The following is a 27908-nucleotide window of genomic DNA, read 5'->3' on the forward strand; positions in this document are numbered from 1 at the left end:
AACGACAAAAAAAAAAAAAAAACATTATAAAAAAATGCATATGCAGGTTGCCTAGTGCTGCAGCCAATAATGTGCAAATTATATTTTATTATTTTAGTAATTTATTAAATACATTTTTATACAATAATTATCACATTTATGTTTTATTTATTTAGATTAATTTATGAAATTCATTTATTCATGAAATGTATTTTCACCTTTATTTTTGCCCCTGATTTTCCTAGTTCTTGCTCTACCTCGACAGGGCTTGGTTTGACACACAGTATTGATTAGTTAATGACTTATACAGCAGTACTGTAACTGCAGGGTGTCAATTACAGTCTCTCTCTCTCTGTTTTATCTCCTGTTAAAAATAGATGCTGGCAACTGTAGGTCAGGGGAGGGAGAGTAGATCAAAACCCTAAAAAGGGCTCCTAGGACGCCGACTTCAGCATCCTTTTGGCAGTTGCTTCTACTTGAAAGAAAATTTTTAAAAATGATTAAAAACACTTGTCTTGACATCAACCCAAGGCCTTTTAAAATGTTTATAAAAAGTGAAGCATCTTTCAAAATTAAATTAAATTAAAAAAAAGAACCGAACTTAAGCCCAAATTTCCATCGTTGTAGAAAAAGTGCTTCTCTCTAAAGTTTAAGAACTTATTCAAGGCTACAACTTCCCAGTGCCGATCCCTCAGAGGTTGTGCTTCCAGGTAAAATCCTATTTTATTCTATCTGTATGTCTCAAGAGTCATAAACTGAATAAAAAACAAATAAATGAACATTTGCCCCCATTAAACTAAAACTGTTGTCTTGTCCTCTTTCAGTCGGTAAAATGGTCTGAAAATTGAGGTAAATGCTATATATAGTCTTAAGACTATCCTTACATGGGGTGGCTGAGTGAAGGCATTCCCTAAGTGAGCGCATTATTTTTGTTCCATCAGCAGGAGCTTTCCAACTGCTCTCAGGCTGCTCTTCCAACACTCAAAGCTCTTCTTTTCTCTTGGGGTAAGTGCAGCTTTATTTTATTAATCTGTTAACAGATATGTATTGGGACAGGTACAGTTCCAAAATGATCATATTGGGTATTTTTCACATGATCGTTTTCAATTGAATTTTGCCATGAGATATTATTGAACACTGAAAAGCTCTGGTGCCTAGAGCTGAAGTGATTCTGGACTTTAGGTAGCTTCATTAAAAAATGTTTCCTTTTGATTCTTCCAAATCTTAATATGTTTTACTTCCAAAAAAATGATTTCTAATAGGTTTTGATGTACTTTTAAGTACTTTTCAGAGTTGCTGAATGCTGAATTGCACAAATTATTTAGTTTGTTGGTTTGTTTGTTTCCACCTCATAGCACGTCATAGGAGCCTGTCACATTATGTGCAGGTCAAAGGTCAAATCTAAGATTTTTTCTTAGATTCTTTTGCTCCCACTTGAATTTTTGTAGCTCTGAGATGTTTGTGTCCATAACTTGTGCCAGTTATTCTGAGGTCAGCTTTTCACTTTCTGCCTGTAATGCAATGCACTTGAGCTCATGGAGCTGCTGATGGACTGGAATGTGAGGAGAGGTGGTTTTGGTGCTAGCTTACAATAACCAGTAGCTAAAGTAAAACTTTACTCTGGAAATATATACAGTGTTTGATATGCAGTAATTATACTGGTTAATTTTGGACAGACAATATTCAGTTTTGGTCTTTATCTAGGAATGTACGGATGTTTATAAGGTGATTTATTTTACTATGTAGGTCAGAATCATTTGAATTATCAAAACATATTATACTTATCTGAGTATTACATCATGCTAACCGTGATCAACCAATATGCATTACCAACAATAGCAACAATAGACAGTATAGGCCAAAATTATTTGTTGGATTTTAACTAATTATTGAGTAAGAATCTCAAAATGTTTTAAGTTATTATTTACTTAGACCTGAACCAAAAAAAAAAATGAAAGGCACGTGTTTCTAGCCAATGGTAATTTAACGCCAACCGGTGCCTATGAGGATGTGAATCTTAAATATATTCATATTTAAGATTCTTAATTGTATATTTTGTCCAGTATGAACCATTTAAGAGTATTGGTGTGGTCAAAAGGTCTTTTTCAGAGTGTTCCCGACATGCCTGCGAAGGGCGTTACACTTTATCGGCAGGAGCAAACGCAACATCAAAGCTCAAAACATGTTGTCCAACACTCAAGGTATGGGATGTGGTTGAATTGAATTTGATTGGCCTGGCATATGGATAGCCTTGGCGCGAGTTTGGCTAAGAGGCTTCAGCAGGCCGGAAGATCAGTCCCTAAATGCACAGCAGGGATCGCTTACGCTAATGCCGCTCTCTTGTTGCTTCATAAGAGACCCGAAGGTCAAGAGAATTGATTTGAGAGTCAGGCTTAAAGATGTATAAGCAAAGCAAGTGTGTGTTGTAAACAGACTCAACATCATTATGTCAAACATCAGTAGTGGGAAAAGAAAAAATATTGCTTCGCATACAGTAGAAAAATATGATATGAAGCATGGCCCTCAAGCTTTCGCGGTGTCAAGAAAGAAAGTGGTTTGTGACATTTTGGGAGAAGAGTAATGGGAAATTCATAGTTGCTTCAATGTGGGGGCTTATGCGTTCAGGTTAACAAGCATGAAGAAATCAGCTTTTACCAAACTTTACATTACAGAACTGATTCTGTTGCTTTAATCAACTTGGCCCTCAAAAACCAGTGTTGGAAATTTTGCAATCAACAGGAGAATCTGGTATATGGTACTTGGCAGTATAGTAATGATCATTTAATCATATTTTTAAACAAAATAATGGGATCATGATTTGTTTTGTGTTGAAGACATGATCAAAGCCGTTAGTCATTGTATTTTCAGGTTTTTTTAAAGCTTTGCTGGCGCTGTTGACTGAAACATGCTGCATTTGTTTAGCATTTCCTCTTAGCATCTGTTCATTTATCTCTACATTTATGCATTAAAAAAATTATACTTAAAAAATAATATACTTACTGTAAGCGCAAACTGAAATTTAATGTTTCCTGATACTTCACTTAATATTATTTGTATGAATTTGAAAATATAGTTTTAAACTGATTTATATACATTTTTGACCCACCTAAGTAAGGCATCTTTATATGTAATTTCAGAGTTAAAGTAATTTTTTGCAAACTAAAAATATACTTTAATTTAATTTCATTTGTATGCTGAAAATTTGTATGTCATGTATTCAGATATATTTCTAATTACAGTACATGTTTGTAATAATTATGATGTTGCAGTTCATTACATTTAAATTAACATTTACACTTTACACTTTTACAACATTAAATGTAATATTAAAAAATCTAGCACTATAAGTGTGCTTTAAAAGCACAACAAAAGATTAAAACAATGATTTAAAATGTACTTTAAAGTTAAACTTGCAATTTGACATTATTACGAAGTGTACCTTTTAAAAATCATCAAACTGTACTTGCTTTACGTATATTTAAGTGGTAGTTATTTAATTACTACTAAACTATCTGTGACCCTGAATTTAATTTAATTTAATTTAAATAATTTGTACAATGGAGCAATTGAAACAGAATTAATGTGAAAGACATAATAAAATATGTTAGGAATAATGCTGAAAAAAAAAAAAAAAAGAAACAGGACGGGTTGAATTACTTTCTTAGCTTTTGCCAGCCAAATATGGATTCCTGATCAGGATGGTCTTGTTTTGTTGGTTTTAAATTGGTTTAGGCACTTAGCTATCATCAGTTATAATTTTAAGCAATAACACAACTGTATAGTAAATCCGCAATATCCACCGTTTTCTTCAACGTTTAAGTAAGCCTATGGGTGAGACTTCAGGTTCCGAAAGCCAGACCCATAAAATGTACAAATGGTCATACTACAATAATAAATGCAATTCATCTTTAAGTAGGCAAAATTCTGACTTTCACACAACAGTGAAAGTGTAACAAACTTCTCACACCTGTTGTCACATGACTCAAATTCTGATGTGATGTGTATGGCAGAAAATCCAGCTCTCGGGTAGTGAAGAAGGAGCAGGTCCAGGCCACTGAGGCTATGGCGGAACAAGCCTACACAGTGCCAGCCTTCAGGGAGAGGTGAGATTTTATTGGCTTCTGCATCTATTACAGTTCTGAAGGCTATTTAAAGACAGTGTAAGAGAAAACCTGAAGCCCGCTTCCATATTTACAGATGATAGGTGTCACTGTACTGTCATTACTAAACCTGTGCATTTTGAAATGTAAGTTTTAATTTTTGTGTGCGCAGGGCTCCTGAAGGCATGCAGGAGTATCAGAGAATGGCGGCTCACTTTGGAAGAGATTTGGTTCAGCTGCAGCAGGAGCTGCACAGGATGAAAGTGGCCACGAAAGAGCAAGTGGAAAATATTGAGATCACTAGAGAGGTGAACATCATCAAAAACATCTTTAAAGCAACAGTTGACCCAAAAATTATCATTCTGTCATCATTTACTATTTTTTCCATACAGTGAAAGTCAAAAAAGCAGAACATTTGACTCGGTCCTTCCTGTATTTTAACAGGTGAAGGGAATGATGCCTTTGAGGAAGGATTATCCTGTTGAGTTTCCCAAAGCACCGGACTTCCTGGTCAGTCTGAGATCTCACACTGTGTGGGAAAAGACTCCCGTCAAGCTGTTCTGCACTGTGTCCGGCCAACCCAACCCTATTGTCAAATGGTTTGGATTCAGTTTTATATTCCAAAACCTTCATATAATCTGCTTTTGGTAATGATTTGATGGCTTGACTTAAACTTCATCAGCATAAACTGGAATGTTATTTGAATATTCTCAACACAAAAGCAGTGTTTTCTGCCTCTGCTGGGTTTTCTTCTCTCACTAATTTGGTTCAAATTAAATATTACTGAACTCTATTTCCTTGTTTTGGCAGGTATAGGAATAATGTTCCCATTGAACCCTTGAGTGCTCCTGGAAAGTACAAAATTGAGAACAAGTATGGTGTTCACAGTCTGATTATTAGCAGGTATGATCTCACACATGGTCAGGTTACAGTTAGGACTCGTTTCCTTGTTCCATTTTAAACCTATAGGTGCTAACAACTAAAAAACAACACAAGCCTCTCTTTGTTACACATTTAATGAATTGCCAATACGAGAACTTAGTTTCAGTATTTACTCACCCCCATGTCTTTCAAAACCCATTTGATTTTCTTTCTTCCATAGAACACAAAACTAGATATTGAGAAGAATGTCCAAGCTGCACTTCTCCATATGAAAGCTTAATTTTTACAGAAAAAACTCTTAATCGGTTAACTGTAAGTTGCCCTACATGTATGGTGAAATGTGTATTACATGAAATTTCATATGCATATTTGTAATATATGTAAGTTTACTGTAAAATACTTTGCAAGTAAAACTATAATTTATGGCAATTTATAACAGTAAAAGTACATTTCCAGAAGTCCCTGTATGTGACACATCACACACACTACCAGTCAAAAGTTTTTGAACAGTAAGATTTTGAATGTCTCAAAAGTCTCTTCACCAAGCCTGCATTTATTTGATACAAAATACAGCAAATATATACAGCAAAAATGAATATCTTTTGAAATGTTATGTATTTCTGTTATTTCAAAGCTGAATTTTTAGAATCATTACAGCAGTCACATGATCCTTCGGAAATCATTCTACGAATATTCTGATTTGCTCCTCAAAAACATTATTATTATTATTATTATTATTATTATGAAAACAGTTGAGTAGAATTTTCTCAGGTTTGTTTGATGAATAGAAAGTTCAGAAGGACAGAACTGATCTGAAATAGAGGTCTTTTGTAACATTATAAATGTCTTAATCATCAATTTAAAGCATCCTTGCTAAATAAAATTATTAATTTCTATCATTTCTTTAAAAAATATATTATACTGACTCAAAGCTTTTGAATAGTTTAGTGTATACTGTTACAAAAGCTTTTTAGTTCAGAAAAATGCTGATGTTTGGGTCTTTGTATTCATCAAAGAATTCTGCAAAAAAGATTTACTCAACTGTTTTAAATATTGATAATAATAATAATTATCCTTAAACAGCAAATTAGCATATTAGAATTATTTCTGAAGGATCATGTGACACTGAAGATGGTGTTGAAAATTTAGCTTTGCATTACAGGACGAAATTACATTTAAAAATATATTAAAATAGAAAGCAGTTATTTGAAATAGTAAAAATAGTTTACAATATTACTGCTTTTGCTGTATTTTGGGTCAAATAAATACTTGGTGAGCAGAAGAGAATTCTTTAAAAAACATTAAAAATCTTACTGTTCAAAACTTTTGACTGGAAGTGTATGTTTATATTTTATTTACATAATTTGGATTAGTAATGTACATTAGGATGTTTCGAGTTAAGTTTGTATTGCATTATTTGCATTATTACATGGGATGGTTTTTTGTACCATAAATTACATTTTTGCCATAAACTTAACAGGATATATTTTAGAGTGCGAATGGTGACCACAGCTGTGAAAGAAATTTTTCAAGGCCACATTTTCAGTGACTAAATATTAAAATTTCATTCTTTACCCTCACAAAGCTATCATACGGATTAATGTAGCTTACAAACCAGGCTACTTTATGGTGCTTTTTATCTAATTCTAAAGCTCAGCAGCCTCCATTCCCTTTCACTGTTTGCAAAAGTGCAACTCCTCATTTTCCATTTGTAATGGCCTCCGAAAGTGAATGAAGTTCTTGTGAGAGCGACACTTTCCAATTTAGTCCCAGTGAGGTTCATCTTGAAGAAGTCTCAGCTGTTGGTTCCGCTCAACTTAGCTATGCGTCATTTGATATTGGTATGCCTGACGCCCATGAAGACTCACAGCCGCCATTACAGTAGCACCTCTCGGAGATACAGGCCATCGCAGTGCCCACTGTATGTACATTCATTCATTCTCAGAATGAATTCACTACTTTCAGAGAGAAATTAAACAATGCAAATGCATTAGAAAACTGGTTTATTGATTAGAACAGACATGTCTTATGCATAGCAAAGGAAAAGGAGTGGCTCTAAAATAGTCCTCAGGGACTGAAGGTCACATTTCGGTGCTCTATTCTCACTCCTTCAAGGACAGCACAGCATGTCTGAGACCAAAACACTGCTGTCCTGTGAGATCATGTTCTGGATGCAAAGTCTCTCCATTCGTACCAAATGGTTCTTGAGAGGAACATAGAAAGCATGTTTCCATCCTATTAACTAGCCATATGACCACCAGTAGACAATGAAACATTTAGTCTAATCTTTAAAGCTGAAGTGTGTAATTTGTTCATACTTTCTTTTTTTACAGTTTAATGTGCACAGACAATTGTAAGATAACATAGCCAAAATACTGTGACTCTGTAGTGTTTTTAAAGGGATCCCCGGGTATTAAGACTTATAAAGGGTATTAAGAAGTATAAAATGATGTGGATATTTTAAATAATGCAATTCTTTTATGGGTTTTCTACCACATATTTTAGTAATAGACATGATTTACTTTAGATTAAGCCACACAGGTCTTAATACCTTTGATGATTTTAATAGGGGTTCTCTTTAAAAGATGATTGTTTCTTTGAACATTTCAACTTTCCCAGCATAGCAACAGTGCCTCAACCAAAACCTTTTTGAATGCAGTCATTATTTTGCAATTTTGTTGAGAAAATTGAAAGAGGCACAGAAATTACATGCATCACCCTAATTTTGTTGAATAATTTAAAGCTTAATCTCTAATGCTAATTGTGGGTGTCTGTGTTCATGACATTGCTGATTCAGTTGCTTATTCTTTAAAGGGATAGTTCACCCAAAAAAGAAATTTCTGATTAAAACTGTTTACTGTTGTTCCAAAATAGTTTATTTTTCATCCATACAGTGGAAGTCAATGGTAACCAAAACGGTTTGGTTACTAACATTCTTCAAAATATCACAGGTTTTTTTTTTGGTTTCATAGAAGTATTTTATTTGATTCAACATAAAATTTATTACACATAAAATTTAGGCTGCAATGGCCTAATGTAAACTATGGAACATAAAAGAAGATAATTTGATAAACATCTCAGTATTTTTTGTTCATATAATGAAAGCCATGGTATCCAAAGCAGCTTTGTTACCAATAGTCTTTAAAATACTGTACCTTCTTTTATGTTCCACAAAACTATCCCTTTAATGTTATTATTTATTATTATTATTATGTATTTTTATAATAAAATGATACTCTAAGAAACCAAATCTGCCAGCAGGTGGCGGTAAATGTCTTTATGAGTCATTCACTCATTTGATTCGATTCGATTTGATTCGTTTAAACAGCTGATTCATTCAGGAATGAAGTAAATGGCTCTCTTTATAAATGGGCCTTTGAATCATTGGTTCACACGATTCATTCAAAACGCGGATTCATTCAGAAACAAAACATGGCTGTATTGCTCGGAGATGTGCAACAGTTCTGCTATTGCTTCAAAGGTACTATGTTCTCTGCAAAATTGAGCAAAAACACATAATATAGTGTTTAAAATATAACACAATATCAACTTCTTATTTACTGAACTGCTGTATAACATCAACAAAATCAGAACTTACCTCATATTGCTCTTGCTGCCCGTGTGATATATATATATATATATATATATATATAAATTTGAAAGGCACTGAAGATAATTCTTTATATTTCTGGTTAGAACACTCATCAGTCTGTTTATTCACGTTGTGAAATTGTTTTGTTTGATTGCAGATGTGCTGTTACTGATTCTGGAGTGTACAGTGCTGTGGCAACCAATTCGCATGGAAAGGCCACTTCCAAGGCTACTGTCTGTGTCAGGAGTGAGTCTTATTTGCACCTCACATCTTTTCTCTTTCTCTTTTGGTCTTCTAGTAATCTACCTTGCTTGTCTTTCCGTGCAGGGCCACTAGGGGGAGGAGAGCTATCCCATCTGCCAGGATTAGGTGAGATGGAGCTTGCATTTGGCTGACGCCCAGGTCTGAAGGACCTTACTTGAGATCATGAGCCATATATATCTGTTCTTCTCAGGCAAACACCCTTGATAAGACATGGAAACAATGTCACATTTTTCCAAGGGTTCATTTGTGCTTGTAAACAGAAGGCAGTGTGGTAAACACCTCCTAGCGTTGTCAATAAACAAACATGGATTCATAGTTACTGAATCTTGACAATTACGAACAGAACAGTTTACATTTGTTATGTGAAAGTTAATATGAATTGTAATAAATATGAAAAACAATAGGTTTTACCATTTAACAGGGTTAAGTTACCTCTTGGGGATTTAGGTAAATGAAGTGTGGTTGATAAATAATTAATAAATAAATATAAATATATATATAAATGATAAAAATTAACTATCAATAAATATATAAAATGTTATAAATATTATGTTTTAAATTATTATTACTATGAAAAATAATAGAATTTAATTTTTACAGTTATTATAAAATTAAATATTAAATAAATTATAAATAAATAATAATGAACTATTACCTTATGATTACCCTGAAAAATCATAGAAATTCAAAAAATATTAAAATATTTTAAAGTATTTTGATTTTTTTCTTATTTTTTCTCTTCATCTTATTATAAAATATTTTAAAGTCACATATAGAACATGGAAACATTAGCTAAACATATTTTACACAAGCGTTTTAAGTGCTTTGGTTTATTGGTATGGTGCATAACTGACCCATAGGTCTTGTGTTTCTATTGTGTTTCCTGTAGTTCCTCTTGGCGGCATTCATCCCAGTAAGCTTGAGGTAACCATGCTAGCATCATTTGGAGTGACGTTTGGTACCGAGGGAGAGTCTGTTAGCTTGGTGGCCAACATGGTGGTGGTGCCTGATCTGCCAAACCTGCCACCCGAGGCCATGTGGTACAGAGACGGTGAGATGCTGCATTTGTCATTCAGTTTAGAAGCATTGAAAAAGTTAAACTGATACTAACACTTCGTATTTGTGTATGTAGATACTTTGCTAATACCATCCAGGTGGGCTGAGATGTCTATTGGTGGTGGAGTCGCCAAGCTCACTCTTCCTCACCTGAACAAGGATGATGAGGGTCTTTACACGCTTCGCATTTGGACCAAGGATGGAACTGCAGAACACAGCGCTTACCTGTTTGTTAAAGGTAAAAAACATGTGATAAATGCGTCATTAAAGTAACCATCTAACCATCACTAAGATAACTAGGGGGGAACATGATTGTGGATATGGGAGGAATAATTACATTAAAAAGTGCCCATCGAGAAACTAGTGTGTAGTGAGTGAATACAAAAGTTCTGGGGATGAAAATAATATGAAACGGGAGATGAGATGTTTACACTTCTATGAGAAACTTTGTGTTTGCTTGCAAAACTTTTGCGTTCCAATGAAAAAACTTTTGCTAGAGAATACAAAAGTTTTGCGAGTAAACCCAAAATTTCTTGGGAGAACACAAAAGCGTCACGCTTTCGTATTTCCATATAAAACTTTGAAAATGAAAATGAAAAAATGAAAAAAATTTGCAGTCACTAGAAAAACTTTTGCGAGAGAAAGCGCAAGTTTTGAAAAGAAACCCAAACTTTCTTGTGAGAATGCAAAATTTCTGTGAATGATGCGAGTGATTATTCAGTTAATTTTTTTAATTGATTGACAGCACTAAATTAAATATAATTTTTCCTGTCATCTTACATTTACAACCTTAGGGGTTCTGGGGAGATATTACATTTGTAACACATACAGTAAATGAAAAAGCAATTTTTTTTGTTTTGATACATCCCTTAACCCCTTGAAGTCCCTTAAAGTGTCACTGGCCCACCATTGGGCTCTTTTTTTCGTTGCCTTTTTTCACATATTTTAGTAATCGTCATAAACCTCAAAATTCATCCTGTGAAAACCATTTTGAAATCGGACATTGCATCGTTAGTGGGAGGTGTCAAGTGTCATATTACAAAATATATTACATCTTTTAGAATCAAAACTTTTATAAACAGTTGTAATCTTGACAAAATATATATCGTCTGAAAGATTTGAGTCTCAGGATTCAATATTTGGTGGTTATTTTGTGATAGAAGTAATAGTGACAAGAAAATGTAGAGATTTGTGACAAAAATGCATCCAAAAAAATTGGTGGAGTTTTGATGGCATCCAGTGGCTGTTTGTGGTATAATGCCCTAAATAAAATCTCACAGGAACCTCAGTTTTTTTATATCAACTTCAAATTTGGAACATAACTTATTTAGACATAAGACTTTAATTGTATAGCAATTCTGAATTCAAAAATATTAAGTAAAATGTTTATTTTATATAAAATATAAAAATTGGTACAGTGAATTTTCTTTACAGTAAATTTAAACTTATATAACTTTTTGATACTTTATTTTAAAATGATTCCACTTCTGCAATAAAAAAAAAGAGTCCAAGCTTAGGTCTTCATTCCAAAGCATTCTTGAATTATAACAATTGAAGTTTGGATAGTGCACTTTAAAGTGTTAAATATATACTGTATATTTGAATATGTGTGTATTTGTTTCACAGATGCCACTCCCACAGTGGCTGGGGCCCCTGGAGCCCCCATGGATGTTACAGTGACTGATGTCAACGCGGATTACGTCCTGGTCTCCTGGAAACCTCCAAACACCACCCATGAGGCTCCCATCACTGGATACTTTGTGGACAGGTGAACATCCACTACAAATAAAAATTATGCACCACAATTAGAATTCTTAAGAAAAAAGAATATTTCAGTAAGAAAGAGTAATATTTAAATTATTAATCAATATTAATTTAATTCATTATTTAAATAAATAAAATTATTAGCATTTTTATTATTTAGATAAATATTTAATGCACATAAAAGAAATATTTGAAATAATCTTATGTACATCTTGCAGACGTAAGTCAGGAACTAAGGACTGGGTCCAGTGCAATGACTCCCCTGTGAAAGTGTGTAAGCTGCCCGTCCACGGCCTGACCGAGGGGGCTTCCTATCACTTCAGAGTGAGGGCTGTGAACAAAGATGGCATCAGTCTGCCTTCTAGGATGTCTTCTGGAGTGATCCCTGGTGAAGTGGAGAGTGATGTGCAAGGTAGGACTAAAAACAAAACTATCGGCAAAAAAGGTGTCTTGTGCTAAAAAAAAGTACCAGTATAACCCACATGATTTAAAGAACTATTATAATCAGTAGCCAAAAAAGCTCCAGACACCTCAATCTTTAGTCACGGTAAGTCTGCGGGATGCAGGGTTATGCTTTTCCGCCTTAGATGCTCAGTTATGTTTTGCTCTAAATTTAACAACGAGTATTTTCTCACAGGTGTGATCCAAGTGCCTTGTGCATTTTACTTTCTGTATTTTTTTTTCACATTTGCAATTTATTATATGCTATTAGTGTCATATTTGAAATACATACAGTAAGTTGCACATATACATAAATAAACTCTTATATTGTACACAGAAGCTTAAAGGCATCTGCATTAATGATCTTAAAAACAGTGCTGTGTTTAATATGTGGTTTCAAATGGAACCACCCAAGCTGATGGGAAAATGAAGTATTATGTTTATGTATTGTAACAGTGATTAAAATCGAAGGGAAATATGACATTGCGATTCGACAGGAGGATCTACAAGGAGGTACATTCGATTCCAGATTTCACTGAGCTGTTAATATCATCTCTCCATCCTTACAACCCAACCAACTGCATGCTGTCTCTGTCATATACCTTACAACTTAACATTTAACAATCCATTTTTCATACATTCATTAATTCCATCTAGTAAAACATCAAGGGTTAAACATAAACCTTGATTTCGAACTCTTCCTTATGCATTATATTGAAGAATATTTATGGATGTGAGCATTGTAATCATGAATACAGAAAAAACGTGACACATCCACAGACCTTCCTCATCAACATCAAGATTTAGGTTAACGGTTTGTATGAATGGAAAGGGTTAGCTCACCCAAAAATTAAAATTCTGTCATTAATTGCTCACCCTCATGTCGTTCCAAACCCATAAGACATTCGCTCATCTTCGGAACACAAATAAATTTTTGATAAAATCCGAGAGCTTTCTGACCCTGCATAGACAGCAACACAACTACCACGTTCAAGGCCCAGAAAGATAGTAAGGATATTGTTAAATTAGTCCATGTGACCTCAGTGGTTTAATCTTAATTTTATGAAGCTATGAGAATACTTTTTGTGCACAAAAAAAACAAAAACGACTTTGTTCATGAATACACATCAAAGACTGACACAGAAGAGAAGAAATTGTTGAATAAACTTATTTTTGTTTTCTTTACACACAAAAAGAATTTTCGTAGCTTCATAACATTACAGTTGAACCACTGATGTCACATGGACTATTTTAACGATGTTTATACTACCTTATTACGTGTTAGTTGTGTTGCTGTTTAGGTAGGGTCAGAAAGCTCTCGGATTTCATCAATTTGAACGAAGGTCTTACAGGATTGGAACAACATGAGGGTGAGAAGTGTGAACTAGCTAATCAGCTAACCAATAATTTTCATCCCCGCTTTTAACCTAAAAAGTGTGTTCCTTAGATTTAATTTAACCACCAAATAAATGAGTGAAATAGTCTGTTAAATTAATTAAATCCACCTAAATTAAATTAATCCAATTAAAGTTTAAAGTATTAAAATGTTGTTGTTTTTTCCTGCAGTGTGGTCTAAAATCTAAAATTTAATTTACCAGGATGTGACAAACTGAATTTTTGGCTAATATTTCTTTTCTTCTAAAATTATTTCCCTTACAATACTCAGAATATTCTCAGAATATTCTGAGGAATGGTACAGTAATGATTGTAATATAGTGTCTGCCTTTAAGTTCTTTTTCTACAGTAGTTTTTTTTTTTTGTCTGTCAAGGGTCCTCTTTTTTGCCAAAAATTCATGTTGTCTCAAGTTACTAACACACTGCAAATAAGAGTGTCTATGTACAGTAGATGATGCTAAAAGTATTATTTTGTATAAATAAATGTCTGGTTTATTCCTCTTTAGTGTATGTAACAATACCAGATCCACCCACCAATGTGCATGCTACAGAAATAAACAAAACATACATTGTTCTGAGCTGGACACCACCTAGCCCTCGTGGACGGGCACCTGTGTGGTACCTCATTGAGAAGGTGTGTGTGCACTTTTTTTTTATTTTTATCTGTAATCTCATATAATGCAAAAAAAAATAAATAATAATAAATAATATACATTTTTAATCCTAAAAATTTGAAAGGGAACCCTGGGTATTAAGACTCGCATGGCTTAATATAACATAAAGTATGTCTCTTACTGAAATATGTAGTAGAATACCCATGAAAGATTCATATTATTTAAAAAAAATACACATCATTTAGTACATATTTTGGACTATGGGGCCATCATTATTTGGATGACATCAAATGGTTGCACCCGGTGAGCTACTGGCACTACCTGTTGCTATTTTTACCGCAACACAACTCGTAAAATAAAATACTGATACGAAGACCACAGCTCCTGAAAAAGCCTGTAAGTATACCAAATTTTTATTGATTTTCCCCACAGGGAGTCCAAACGCCCCTGGATATTCAGTAAAATCGAAAAAACGCTGAAAAACTCCTTTAGTGGCTGTGGCGTCATGACAAGTATTGACATGTTTACATCCTGCCAGGATGGCATCTAGCGTTTCTTGTCTTATTGCCGTCTTATTGCTCTCTTGCTAGTAGGAGCATTTTAAAAATGTTTTCCTGATGAATCCTTGACTCTTACTCAAAATTATAAATTAATATAACAGCTACAAAAAATGCAACAATACGTCTGCAAAACTGTTGTTGCTCCATCCTGACAGATGACAGCTGAGTGGAATCCTCCAAAATAAAGCGTGGAACTTTGACCAATGAGAGTTTACTCGTCGTGACTTGTATTAAAACATTTGGTCCGTTTAGAAACTTTGCCGTGTGAAAGCGAACCACGCCAAGAAAAAAAGCAACATTGTAATAATTTGAATCCCTTTTTCGGAACAAAGCAATTGATCTAGAGGTGTGAAACCACTCTTACATTGCTTTTCTTGTTGCCCTTTGACTGAAAATTACAATCAAAGGCAGCACAATGTGGCATCATATTAGTAATATATTGTCCGAGTTGTGTACTCTGAGTTGCGGTAAAAATAGCAACAGGTAGTGCCAATAGTGCACAGAGTGCAACCATTTTACGTCATCAAAATAATGGTGCCCCCCCATAGTTAAAAATATGTATAAATCAATGTGAATTTTTATAAATAACATACATCTTTTATGGGTTTTCTACTACATATTTCAATAAGAGACATAATTTATGTTATATTAAGCCATACAAGTCTTACTACCCGGGGTTCCGTTTAAGAGTAAACATAATGTTAGATTTAAGTGTCAGTTGTCACCACTGTAATATTATGAGGAGAAATTTATACATTAAAATTTATAAACTAAACTGTACTTGGTATTAACAATAGCCATATTAGTCATATAAGTGCATTTTTAATGTAATATTTTAATGTAATACAGTGCTAGCAGGTTGTTTTCCCCATAATTCCTGGGTTTTTAAGAGGAACTCTCCTCATAATGGCCATCTGTGACTCTTCATGACTTAGTGTGTAGGTGACAGTCACATCTGGCAGAGAGTCAACACTGCAGTGCAGCTACGATCTCCCCGTTACCCTGTTTACGATATGGAGGACAAGAAATCTTACCGTTTCCGCGTAATCACTGTCAACAAGTATGGCTCAAGTGAGCCATCAGAGCCCACAGCACCCATCGAAAAGGTGGACCCTTATGGTAAGAAGGCTCTTAACTGTCGACCTGCAACTTAACAGTCCTGCTGTTGTGGTTGTTTAACTGTCAGATGTCAAACTGTGTTAAATAAGATGTCCAGTGCAGAAAATCCTACCAGTGCTTTTTGTATAACAACTCCCATGCTGTATTTTACAGGTGTTGTTTCGAACATTGGTATGTACGTTTGTGTTACCACAGCCTTGTGCTTTGCAAATAGGACATCACTTAGATTGCTAAACGTCTCAGATACTACTATGATCTTAAATGCTGTTTTCCTCCACGAGAACTTTGACACTTTGTTGTTGTGTGCCTCACATTTACTGTATTTTAGTCCCACCTCAGCCCACATCCATTCACTATAACATGTTCACTTTCAGCACGGCAGATTTCCACTCCCAAACCTGTGAAAATATTTCACTATGTTTATTAAAATTGTGTTTTTGCTTTGTGCAGGTGTCCCCTCTGCCCCAGGACAGGTGATTGCTTCCAGAAACACCAAAACATCTGCTTTTGTGCAGTGGGAGGCCCCAAAACATGCCACCAACCTCATGGGTTACTATGTGGATGCCTCTCTGGTTGGCTCCAAGAAGTGGTTCCCTTGCAACCACAGGCCTTACAAACACACCAGGTAAAATGCACACAGATATGTCTAGATTTAGTTTTATTATTGCTTGAGAAATTTTGACTGGTGCATGAAAGTAGGTTTACTTTGTGCTTGACTATCTGGATTTACATTTGTCAGGTTTGTGGTCCATGGTTTGGTCCCAGGAGATACTTACGTGTTTCGTGTGCAAGCCGTGAATGCTTATGGTTTGAGTGAAGAATCACAGGAATCTGCTCCTCTCTTCATTGATGCTGCTCTTTGTACGTATTCAACTTTGTGTCTTCTGTAGCAGTGCTACAAAGGTTATAAAAGGAAAGGGAAGCTAGGATTAGACAATTAGTTATCCAAAATGGTGATTCATTGTTGATTTAAAGGCACACTAAATCATTTTTTGTGTTTCACTGGCCTGTATACAACAGTGGTTTTGTAGTTTATACTGACACCTACTGGTGTGGATGTATTGTTATGCAAAAACAAAAATTTTCAGTTGCGAAAATACACAGATGTATATATAAATAGTAAAATATTAAAGGTGTTGGAATATTAAAGTAGGATATTAAAGGGTTAGTTTACTCAAAAATGAAAATTCTGTAATTAATTACTCACTTTCAGGTCATTCCAAACCTTTAAGACCTTTGTTAATATGCACAATTTAAGATATTTTTGATGAAATCCAAGAGCTTTCTGACCCTGCATAGACAGCAATGTGACTGACACATTCAAGGCCCAAAAAGGTAGTGAGGACATTGTTAAAATCATCTTTAATTTTATAAAGCTACGAGAATAAAAGAATTCTTCTTTTCCGTGTCTGTCTTCGACACACGTTCACGAGAGTACCACAACGCTGTCCTTACTACCTTTCTCAGCCTTGAACATGTCAGCTGTGTTGCTGTCTGTCTAAGCTAAATGTATCCGACAATAGAGAGGATAAATAGTACACATACATATAGCCAATACATATGTTTGTGTGTAGGTGTCAAACTGGTTTAAATGGAAAAAAGACTTTGTGCACTTTGATTTTAGAAACCATAATTGATAGACGCATACAAGTTTTGAAGTTGTTACCATTTATACACTTATGCTGTCTTATACAGTTGGGGCAGTGGAGTATGGTATGTATATGATATATTTACATTTATAAAGTGATTTAGCACATCCACTCCTGATGTTTACACACAAGCCTAATAAAATCAGCTCTTTAGTAAAGTCACAGCAATGTGAGGCACAATTATGGTAGGCACATTAAAAGTCTTGGCTGTTTGTGAATTTGTGTGTGATATCTATAACCAATCACTCTCTCAGTATCACTGAATCTAATGTCACAGTCAGTGATTTAAACTTGCACCTGATTATTATTCGATACACAATGGAGTGCTCATACTGTATGTTATCGACTAAACTTGTATCCATCTCACTGAACATTTTTCCCTCTATCCCATATGATCAGCTACTCCCTCCGCCCCATACGGCATCTCTTTGCTGAACTGTAATGGATCCTCCATGACCCTGGCCTGGAAACGCCCCAAAAACACGGGCGGCTCTAAGATCACGTCATACTACCTGGACAAGCGCGAGGCTGGAAAAGTGGACTGGAAGGAGGTTAGCCCCAATCCGGCTGCCCACAGGACCTTCACGGTACGCTTTACATAAATATATTTCTCAATATTCATTCATGAACTTTGGATTAAAAATGGTCTTTAAAAATGGATAAAAAACTACTCTTTGTTGTGTTTCCCGGATTGGTTTTGTATTTTTAACATCTGGATCCAGGTGGAGAATCTGACTGCTGGAGTTTTCTATGAGTTCAAGGTTCAGGCTGCTAACTTGGCTGGAGTTGGCCTGCCATCTGAGCCTAGCAGAGCTTTTGCCTGTGAGGCCTGGACAATGGCTGAACCAGGTCAGTTTTCTGTTTACTGTCAGTATAAAGCAGGTTCATCAAAAGACATATAATTTAAAGATGGAAAATAATAACCACACTGTCTTTGATATTAGGCCCAGCATATGACATTAGTTTCTGGGAGGTACGTGATACCTCCATCCTGGTGCAGTGGAAGGCTCCTGTGTACGCCGGAGATGCTCCCATCACTGGCTACTTTTTGGACATGGCTAAAAAGGGCTCATCAGATTTTGTTGCTGTTAATGCTGAGCCAATTGCGCGTTGTTATTTGAAGGTATCACACAAAACCCCTCATTTTGTTAGTGATGACAATGCGATATGTGAATGTTTATTCATATGTTTATACACTGATCTATAGGTGGCTGGACTAGAGACTGGAGCGTCGTATGTGTTCAGAGTGCGGGCTGTGAATGTTAAAGGTGTTGGAAAAGCCTCAGATGTGTCCGATCCTGTGTGTGCAAAAGCGCTGCCAGGTAACTGCAATACTATATTATTAGCAACTGTAAGCACTCATCAACAACTAGTCTTTAACATATAGGTTTTGTTCCAATACCAAATTCTTGCTTGGAACACAAAAAATGTTTAGCAGGATGTCCGAGCAGTTTCCATACAGTTAAAGCAAATGGGGTCACATTTTATTTCAGGGTTCATACAAGGTGCTTAATGTACTTTTTGAAATTTAGGGCTTGGAAAACCCTTAAAAATAGCAATTTTCCTGAAGAGGTACTTTAAAATGGTGCTAAAATTATTGAAAGACAATATATCTATGAAAAAAGTGGTCAATTTTTTCAATCAGCACGGGTCTTTTTATGCAAATTGAACACTCCAGTCGGATTGTGGATCACGAATCATTTGATCCAGATTGGGACTTCAGATAGCGTATCGCGAATCAGACTTCAGAGCGGGTTCACGAGTCATTGATTTAAATCGGTCCAAGCTGGTTTACGAATCATTTGATTCTGATCAGGACTTCAGAGTGGATCCGCTAAGTAAATGATTTGCAATCCATGCTCGGAGTCCTGATCTGGACTTCTGAACTTCAAATTGCGTATCGCGAATCAGACTTCGGAGCGGGTTTGCATGTCATTGATTCAAATCGGAACTTCAGATTGGGACTTCGGAGCCAGTTCGTGAATCATCCGATTTAGATTGGAACTTCAGAGTGGGTTTGTAACTCTTTTGATTCAGATCGGAACTTCGGAGCGGGTTCCCCAAAACTTTTGATTCAAATCTGAACTTCGGCGTGGGTTTGCGAGTCATTTGCGTGAATTAAATGATTCACAATCCGCACTCGAAGTCTAGATCTGAAATGATGGTTCGCAGATTATTTGATTCAGATCTGGTATTCAAATCGCATATCACAAATCAGACTTCGGAGCAGGTGCGCTAGTCATTGATTCAGATCGGAACTTCGGAGCTAGTTTGTGAATCATTTGATTCAGATTGGGACTTCGGAGCCGGCTCGTGAATCATCTGATTTAGACAGGAACTTCAGAGCGGGTTCGCGAATCATCCGCCCTCGGAGTCTTGATCTGAAATGATGGTTCACAAATCATTCTTGAGATCGGATCGCAAATCATTTGATTCAGATCAGAACTTTGGAGTGGGTTTGCGAATCATTTAGTGAATTAAATTATTCCAAGTCCGGATCTAAAATGATGGTTCGCGAATTATTTGATTTATATCGGAATTTCAGAGTGTGGATCACAAATCATTTGATTCGATCAGTACTGATTTTTGTTTTGTTAAATAGTAGTAAACATCAAACTATTAAGGCAGTACAGTCATAAAAACAAAACAAAGAAAAAATAAAGAAAGAAAGTATGCACAAATCCCTTAACATAACTTTTGCCATGTTGTTATATCAGTATATTTTTATTTATTTATTTCTCTTTTTTAGAATTTGAAAGATGTTTTTTGATAATTTTGATCTCTATTTGAAGTGCTTGAAAATAAAAAAGTATTGCTTGTAAGTCCTTGTGGGTCCTGGAATTTCATTTTACAGTATCTGTACAAATCCTGTTATTTTGATATTATCTTGTGTTATTTTGTTTTTAAAGGTACAAAGGAGATTGTATGTGGTGTGGATGAAGAGACAGGAGACATTTTCTTGAACTTTGAAGCTTGTGAAGTTTCTGAGACCTCTAAGTTCACATGGTCCAAGTCCTACAAAGAAATCACTGAATCAAACAGGGTCTCCATCACATCCTCTGGAAGACAGTATGTCTGATCTGTGTGGATTTTGTCATTTATAACTCAATCTCATGAGAATTTATAAGTATTGTGCAATCTGACTCATATAAAAACATATGATTTGTGGGTAAAACTTCACCACTAAGGTCCACCCCTACATATAACTCGTACGGGACGCGTCAACAGATTGTACAAAAATGTACAAATGAGATTTATACAAATTGCAATCAGTTAATCAAATGGTAAAATACTTACAAATTGTCAAGAGACTAAGTTGCATAAATTATTACAAGATAATTACATATTGAATTTCTACAGCAAAGTGGTGTAAATTAACAAGCTGCCATATGTTTTGTCAAGCTCTAAGCTGACTTTTGTAAACGCTGAAAAGGAGGATTTGGGCATCTACTCTGTCGCAGTGAGCGATACAGATGGAGTTTCATCCAGTTACTCTGTCAATGAAGAAGGTTAGAGTTTGTGTTTAAATATATTTTTCTTTATTTATTTACAAGGAAGTTCAATTACTACAATACCTGTTTTGTTTTACAGAGCTCAAAAAAATGCTTGAGCTGAGCTACAACATCAAACATCCCAGTGAGTTGCCTGTGGATTGTTCATGAATGTTTTTAGCTGCCATTTCACAAGATTCCAGATCATGTAAGAATGATTTGGTGTTTAAATTAATTACTTATACTTTTTTTTATCAGTTGTTCCACTGAAAACGGAGCTGAACTATGAGATTCTGGAGAAGGGTCACGTGCGTTTCTGGGTTCAGGCTCTGAAGTTGTCCTCCTCTGTCAACTACAGATTCGTTGTGAATGATAAAGCCATCACAAGTTCTGAGGTACAGACCAGCACTTCACTGCTCCAAAATCACTGTTTTCCAAAAACCTTTAAACCATTTATTTTTTAAGGGTTCAAGCACATAGCACTGAAACTATTATAATTGTTAGAATAGCCAAGAAACAGTGATCTCCACACAAAACTGATCGGCAAGACCAAACTGTAAGATCGTAGAGACTTGAAACTTGGAGGGATGGTAGTACTCACACCATCTACTACATCACCAAGGCTCACCCCAGTCGGCCTGACAGGGGCACTACAGCAATCAAAAGTACGAAATCACTCATAACTCCTAAACCGTTAGTCACAGACTCTAGTGTCTTATGTCGTTGGAATCTTTGGCTCATGCCAGACAAAACTCATGCTTCGGATTCAATCCATTTATCCCATCAACTTCAAAATTGGCATGCTTGTTCTTTGTCCAAAGCAGATATTTCCATATCTAAAAAAAAACATGGCCACCATTGGCCAATGAAGTTTAAGCACATATTAGACAAGGTTAGCGGAGGTCGAACGAAACAAAACTCTTTGTAATGAGCCTGTTTGACCCATGGCCCTCAAGGTCTGTGAGAAATCGCATTTTTCAAGGCCGTAAACTATTATAAATTGCACGCTTTTTCAGACATACGCACAATATTCATATCATATGATAGACCTCATTCTGAACAACTTTACCTCTTGAACCACTGCTGTCAATCAAACCGTTTGTCAAATGATTGAGAAGATGTTAAAAAAACACCTTTTGTGGACTAGTCCTAGGTCTGGAAAAAAAAAACACTGCAGTACAATTCTGTGGACTACCTAGGTCAATAATTATCAAAAAAAATGTTGAAATTTACTTTTTTGGGTAGCTATAACAAGGTCGTTTAGAAAAGGGGCCTGTCCAAATATACCCAAAAGCCTATAAAGCCTAAACGAAAACTAAAAACGAAACTGCGATAAGTGATTCTATGCAAAGTATTACAGAGATCAGACCACAGCTGGGACTGTAACAGTCATAAACATTAAAAATGATCATATTTCTATGGTAAATTACCTGAATTCACAAAAAATAGGTGGTTACAGGCTTACTAAATAATCTGTAATGTCTTTTTTTTACATATGTGCTTAAATGCCTAAAGCACTTGAATCCTAGTAACTGCTGCTTGCAGATATATTTATTATTATGATTATTGTTGTTGTTCTTTTTCTTTACGAATAATTATATATTTACAGCTAATAAAAAAAATAGCTAGATATGATTTACTATCTTTATTTACATTTTTTATCATTAAAAAAATAGGCAATTGTTGTCATTATTTATTTATTTATTTTTAAATTATAGTCACGGTTTAAACTCTATATTTGACCCTAAAGCTATATTTAAAATGATTTTACCTTGTGTTTAGGGTTACAAAATCAGCCATGATGCTGCTACTGGAATCATCCAGATGACTATTGAGCACTTCACCAGGGCCAATGAAGGCACTTACACTGTTCAGATCCAAGATGGCAAGGCCAAGAGCCAAAGCTCACTGGTTCTTGTGGGAGACGGTAAGGGCTTAACAGTGTCTAAACAGTGCAGTTGTGGGATAAGTACAGAAGTATATAACCTCCATGAGCACATGTTCTTTGTATTTTTCTAATCTTAGCATTCAAAGTTGCTCTGAAGGAAGCAGACTTCCAAAGAAAAGAGCACATCAGAAAACAAGGTTTGTGAAGCAACATAAATACCACAAAAATGACAGACTCATACCCTTGTATTTCATTAATATTGTTTGTGCTATGTGGTCAGTTTTCATTTAGTAATCTATTATGTTATTCTGGTTCTCTCAGGCCCTCACTTCTCAGAGTATCTGTCTTTCCATGTGACTGATGACTGCACAGTGATGCTTGTCTGCAAGGTAAATGTAACCCAGCAATTTTAAGAACTGTTTAGAATTGACACCAGAGTCTCAAATCATTTTCCTTGCCTCATGTTTACACTGTAGCTGGCCAATGTGAAAAAAGAGACGACATTTACCTGGTTTAAAGAAGATGAAGAAATTACCGTTGATGTTGCACCAAACCCGATGTCTGGATCTTGCTCTCTTCCAATCCCCATGGTATGATAACCAGCACAAGTTTATAACGCACTAACATGACTGCAGTATTAATAATTGCAATATATAAATTACTTTGATTTTATTGTAACTATTTTTTACCAACAGTTCTCCAGGAAAGACCAAGGAGTTTACAAAGCTGTACTGGGTGATGACCGTGGAAAGGACACCTCTGTCTATGATATTTCTGGCAAAGGTACTCATCTCGGAACTGTGCGATATGTATTATAAGATATGTACTTCATTAATATTTGTATGTTATATTTACTTACCCAACTGTTTAAAGGTTTAAGGTCACAGGACCTCTCAGACAGGTCCTTCAAAGTATTTTGGAGGGGTGAAGTATCCATGCCACAACATCTAGCTACTCAGTTCTTAGAACGATTCTCTTCTGAAATTGAACGGCACATTTTAGTGCCATCCCAAATTCGCACAAAATCACTTTCTCTGACTTTTACCTTAACTGTCCCCTCCTGGTGTAATGACCTGCCCAACTCAATCCGAGCACCATCTTTAAGAAAAAGCTTAGCCTGTCTTTAATATACACTTGACCCTCTAACACTAGCACTCCCTATTCGATCTCTATTTTATCTACATATTTTATTTTTATTTAAAAAACAAAAACAACAACCCACTAACACTTTAACTCTCTATTATATTTCTATTCAAACTACTTGTTTTCTTTTTATTAAAAAAAAAATGAAGCTCTTACACTAGCGTTCTCTATTCTTTTGACTTGTTTCTTTTTATTTATTATTTATTAACACTTTTATGCAGCATCGACACATTAAATTGATCACTAATGACAAAAAACAAATTTACATGGTTTCCACAGAAATATTAACGAGTACAACTGTTTTCAACATAATCATAAATCAGCATATTTGAATCATTTTTGAAAGATCCTGTGACACTAAAGACTGAAGTAATCATGCTGAAAATTCAGCTTTGCATTACAGGAATAAATTACATTTGAAAATATATTAAAATGGAAAATAGTTATTTTAATAATTAATTATTTGTAATAATATTTCACAATATTGCTGTATTTTTAGTCAGCTAAATGCCACCTTGGTAAGCATTATAGTTCCCAAACTTTTAAACAGTAGTATATTTATAGGCACATTATAATAAAAAACTCGATTTGTCATGAATGATAATTTTTTGTTCTCTTTTTGTCAGTGTTTGAGGATATCATCAATGCCATCGCCAGTATTGCTGGTATGTTAGTTACACTCTCATTCTTATTTTATGAATTGGCATCCATTTAAGAATAGTATTACTATTGTAGTTTAAATGCTTTGTGTGTTTCGTTACAGGTTCCTCTGCCTCTGACTTGGTTCTTCAGTGCACACCAGAGGGTATCAGACTGCAATGCTACATGAAGTACTACACAGAGGAGATGAAAACTAGCTGGTTTCATAGGTACATCCACATGAAAAGAGACCAGCCATATGTTCAGACTCAGAATATACATATCAAATGATAATAAAATAATATGATGCATAGGATAATATAAGCTTGAGATCAAAACAGAATTATACAGGAATACTTGTTGCGTTCATGGGTTATAGCCAGTGTTAAGTGACTTTCTTTGGCTTTTTTGGCTTTAGAGAGAGTAAGATTTCTTCCTCTGAGAAGATGAGAATCGGAGGCACATCTGAGATGGCCTGGATGCAGATCTGTGAGCCCACAGATAAGGAAAAGGGTCATTATACCATTGAGATCCATGATGGAAAAAAATCACACTCTCGCACCTTTGACCTGTCTGGACAAGGCAAGTGGAAACAGGACTGCTGAATTCTACAGGCTCTGAATTTGAATATATATATATATTTTTTTTTCCTATCATTAAACCACTTATTTGTCATGGACTCTTTTATAATGTGTTTCTTCATTCTAACAGCATACACTGATGCCTATGCAGAATTCCAAAGACTTAAGTAAGAGAATCTCCATTGCTTCACTTTATTCTCAAAAATAAACTCCTGTTGTTGTTTTTCTCTTAAGAATCAGCTCAGAAATAGAGCCGAACACTCATATTTTCTCTTTCTCTCTTTCTTTCTTTCATCAGAGCTGCTGCCTTTGCTGAGAAGAGTGAGTATTTCTGAGAACTGCTCAAATGCAACATTAATAGGGCTCTAATCTGGTATTCATGCATATTTGAACTCAGAGAGTAAAATGGAGTGTAAAGCTTTGTACAATGAAAATAATCTCATTAAATCATCTTAGGAATGTGTTCAGATGCCAGAATTATGACCCAAATTTTCATACAAATGGATGTAACCTATTTATTATGAAAGGAGAAGTCCACTTCCAGAACAAAAATTTACAGATTTAACTTCATGTCTTTCTTTCTTCAGCCGTAAAGAAATTATGTTTTTTGAAGGAAACAGTTCAAGATTTTTCTCCAAAATGCAGTTTAAATGCGGCTTCAAACGATCCCAACTGAAGAAGGAGGGTCTTATCTAGCGAAACGATTGGTTATTTTCAAATACAATTTAAATACTTTTTAATCTCAAACGCTCATCTTGTTTTGCTCTCCCTGAACTCTGTGTATTCTGGTTCAAGACAGTTAGGGGTATGTCAAAAAACTCCAATCGTATTTTCTCCCTCAACTTCAAAAATCATTTCAAAATCATCCTACATTGCTGCAGAAGTACCGACCCAGTCTTTGCAAAGTGAACATGCAAAGAAGATCAAACACCCTTAACAAAAAAGGTAAAACAGTGATATAGGACAATTTTGAAGTTGAGGGAGAACAAGAGATGGGAGTTTTTCAACATACACTAACTGTCATGAACCGGAAAAAAACTGTTCAGGCAGAGCGAGGCAAGACGAGCATTTGACATTAAAAAGTATATAAATTGTATTATTTTTATGAAAATAACTGATCGTTTCACTAGATAAGACTCTTCTTCCTTGGCTGGGATCATTTAGAGCCCTTTGAAGCTGCATTTAAACTGCATTTTGGAAGCTCAAACTCGGGGCACCACAGAAGTACACTATATGGAAAAAAGTTTTCTTCAAAAAAATATAATTTCTTTACGACTGAAGAAAGAAAGACATGAACATCTTGGATGGCAAGGGGTGAGTACATTATCTGTCAATTTTTGTTCTGGAAGTGGACTTCCCCTTTAAATGAATGTTATTTTTACAGAAACCTGTTAATTATTTTGATTTACTTAAGTTGGAAATATTGTTCAAAATGTGTTACATGAACCATTTGCCCTCTGTAGACCGTGGAAGAGTGCTAGGTGGCCTGCCAGATGTTGTCACCATTATGGAAAAGAAGGTAGTGTATCTGTTACTTTACTGAAAAGTGAATTGTGTTGTCATGAAGTGTTTTGAGACAGATTCATGGTACATCTGCACATAATTTGTGACCTTTCACCTCTGCAGAGCCTGAGTCTAACTTGCACAGTGTGGGGTGACCCCAACCCAGAGGTCACCTGGTTTAAGAATGAGCAGGAAGTTGTGTCCGACGACCGCTACAAGATCACCTTCGAGGGTGGCAAGTTCGCCAGCCTCACTATCAAAAATGTGTACGTGGAAGATTCTGGAAAGTACAGCATCAATGTGCGGAACAAGTACGGAGGTGAATTCGTGGAGATCACAGTCAGCGTCTACAAACAAGGCGAAGAAATCCCTGAGCCCAAACTGGGACAGATGGCCAAGCCCGTTGTTACCCCCAAGCCAGCTACACCCGCTCCACAGCCCGCGAAGACCCCGACTCCTCAAACTCCAACGCCCTCCGTGAAGTCCCCAACCCCTACTCCACCTTCCTCTGTGAAATCTCCCACTCCAACTCCAGCTCCTAAATCACCCACCCCACCCAGATCCATGAGATCCCCCACCCCGCCAAGATCCATGAGATCCCCTACCCCAACTAAGAAGTAACTAGTAAACTATGGCTTATAGAATCTGAAGATACGTGAAGTATTGATAGAGTTGATGTATAGTCTTTCAGTTCGAATCAACTGAAGATCTGTTTTAGTTTGCTGCAGTAGTCTACAAATCAAAATCTATCACTGGTACAGTTGTGAGGTTAAATATCTGAGGGAAGTGTCCTTTACTCCAGTGTACCAGTTTTCATCTCTGAAATAGAGTCAAAAAATAGGAAGAATGTGTTTTATGTAATGCTTTCGCACCCAAATGATAAGAAAGTTGCTAAAGTGCTGTTGGGTCGGTCAAAAATCATCACATAACAGCCACCACTGTCTTATCTGTTTTTGTTCAGTACCCTTTAAATGCTTGTTGGTGCCAATAAAGATCAGCCGTCTCCTCTTTGGAGTGGATCTTCGGTAGTCTGAGTTGAATTTTGTTTCTTTGTTTGTGTCCCAAAAGGTCATTCTAAGTTAATTAGATTATGTTTTAATATGGGCTGTAAATTAATTAGTGTTTGACCAGTTAGTCTTGCGTGGCCAGACCTTCAGACTGACAGGGAAGAAGGTCTGGGAAACTGAAGCCATATTGACTGACAGGTAAAGCAACCAATCACGTTTTGTTTTGTGCCGTGTCATGTTC

The 27908-nt window shown here is 35.6% G+C and overlaps 1 protein-coding gene across 4 annotated transcripts; it reads left to right on the forward strand.

Moving 5' to 3' along the window:
- The first annotated feature begins 874 nt into the window (after positions 1-874).
- Positions 875-27684, forward strand: myom2a (myomesin 2a). 4 transcript variants are annotated; one of them, XM_051122180.1, is made up of 39 exons: positions 875-984; positions 2078-2180; positions 3990-4082; positions 4252-4387; positions 4524-4678; positions 4890-4982; positions 8711-8799; positions 8881-8922; positions 9707-9868; positions 9950-10111; positions 11500-11641; positions 11856-12049; positions 12535-12591; positions 13980-14107; positions 15583-15766; positions 15920-15937; positions 16217-16391; positions 16506-16627; positions 17462-17479; positions 17815-18002; positions 18138-18264; positions 18360-18538; positions 18623-18737; positions 20325-20484; positions 20818-20924; positions 21007-21051; positions 21165-21301; positions 22689-22833; positions 22932-22991; positions 23116-23183; positions 23271-23384; positions 23490-23577; positions 24564-24602; positions 24701-24806; positions 24995-25158; positions 25288-25324; positions 25456-25478; positions 26621-26676; positions 26784-27684. In XM_051122180.1, the coding sequence occupies exons 2-39, from the start codon at positions 2101-2103 to the stop codon at positions 27279-27281; spliced, it is 4506 nt and encodes a 1501-aa protein (XP_050978137.1). In that variant the 5' UTR covers positions 875-984; positions 2078-2100; the 3' UTR covers positions 27282-27684. The 4 variants fall into 4 exon arrangements, with proteins under 4 accessions (XP_050978137.1, XP_050978138.1, XP_050978140.1 ...); XM_051122181.1 differs by lacking the exon at positions 17462-17479; XM_051122182.1 differs by lacking the exon at positions 2078-2180 and having other exon boundaries at positions 884-984.
- Positions 27685-27908: the final 224 nt, after the last annotated feature.

Source organism: Labeo rohita, chromosome 11 (assembly GCF_022985175.1).
Source record: "Labeo rohita strain BAU-BD-2019 chromosome 11, IGBB_LRoh.1.0, whole genome shotgun sequence".
NCBI lineage: Eukaryota > Metazoa > Chordata > Actinopteri > Cypriniformes > Cyprinidae > Labeo > Labeo rohita.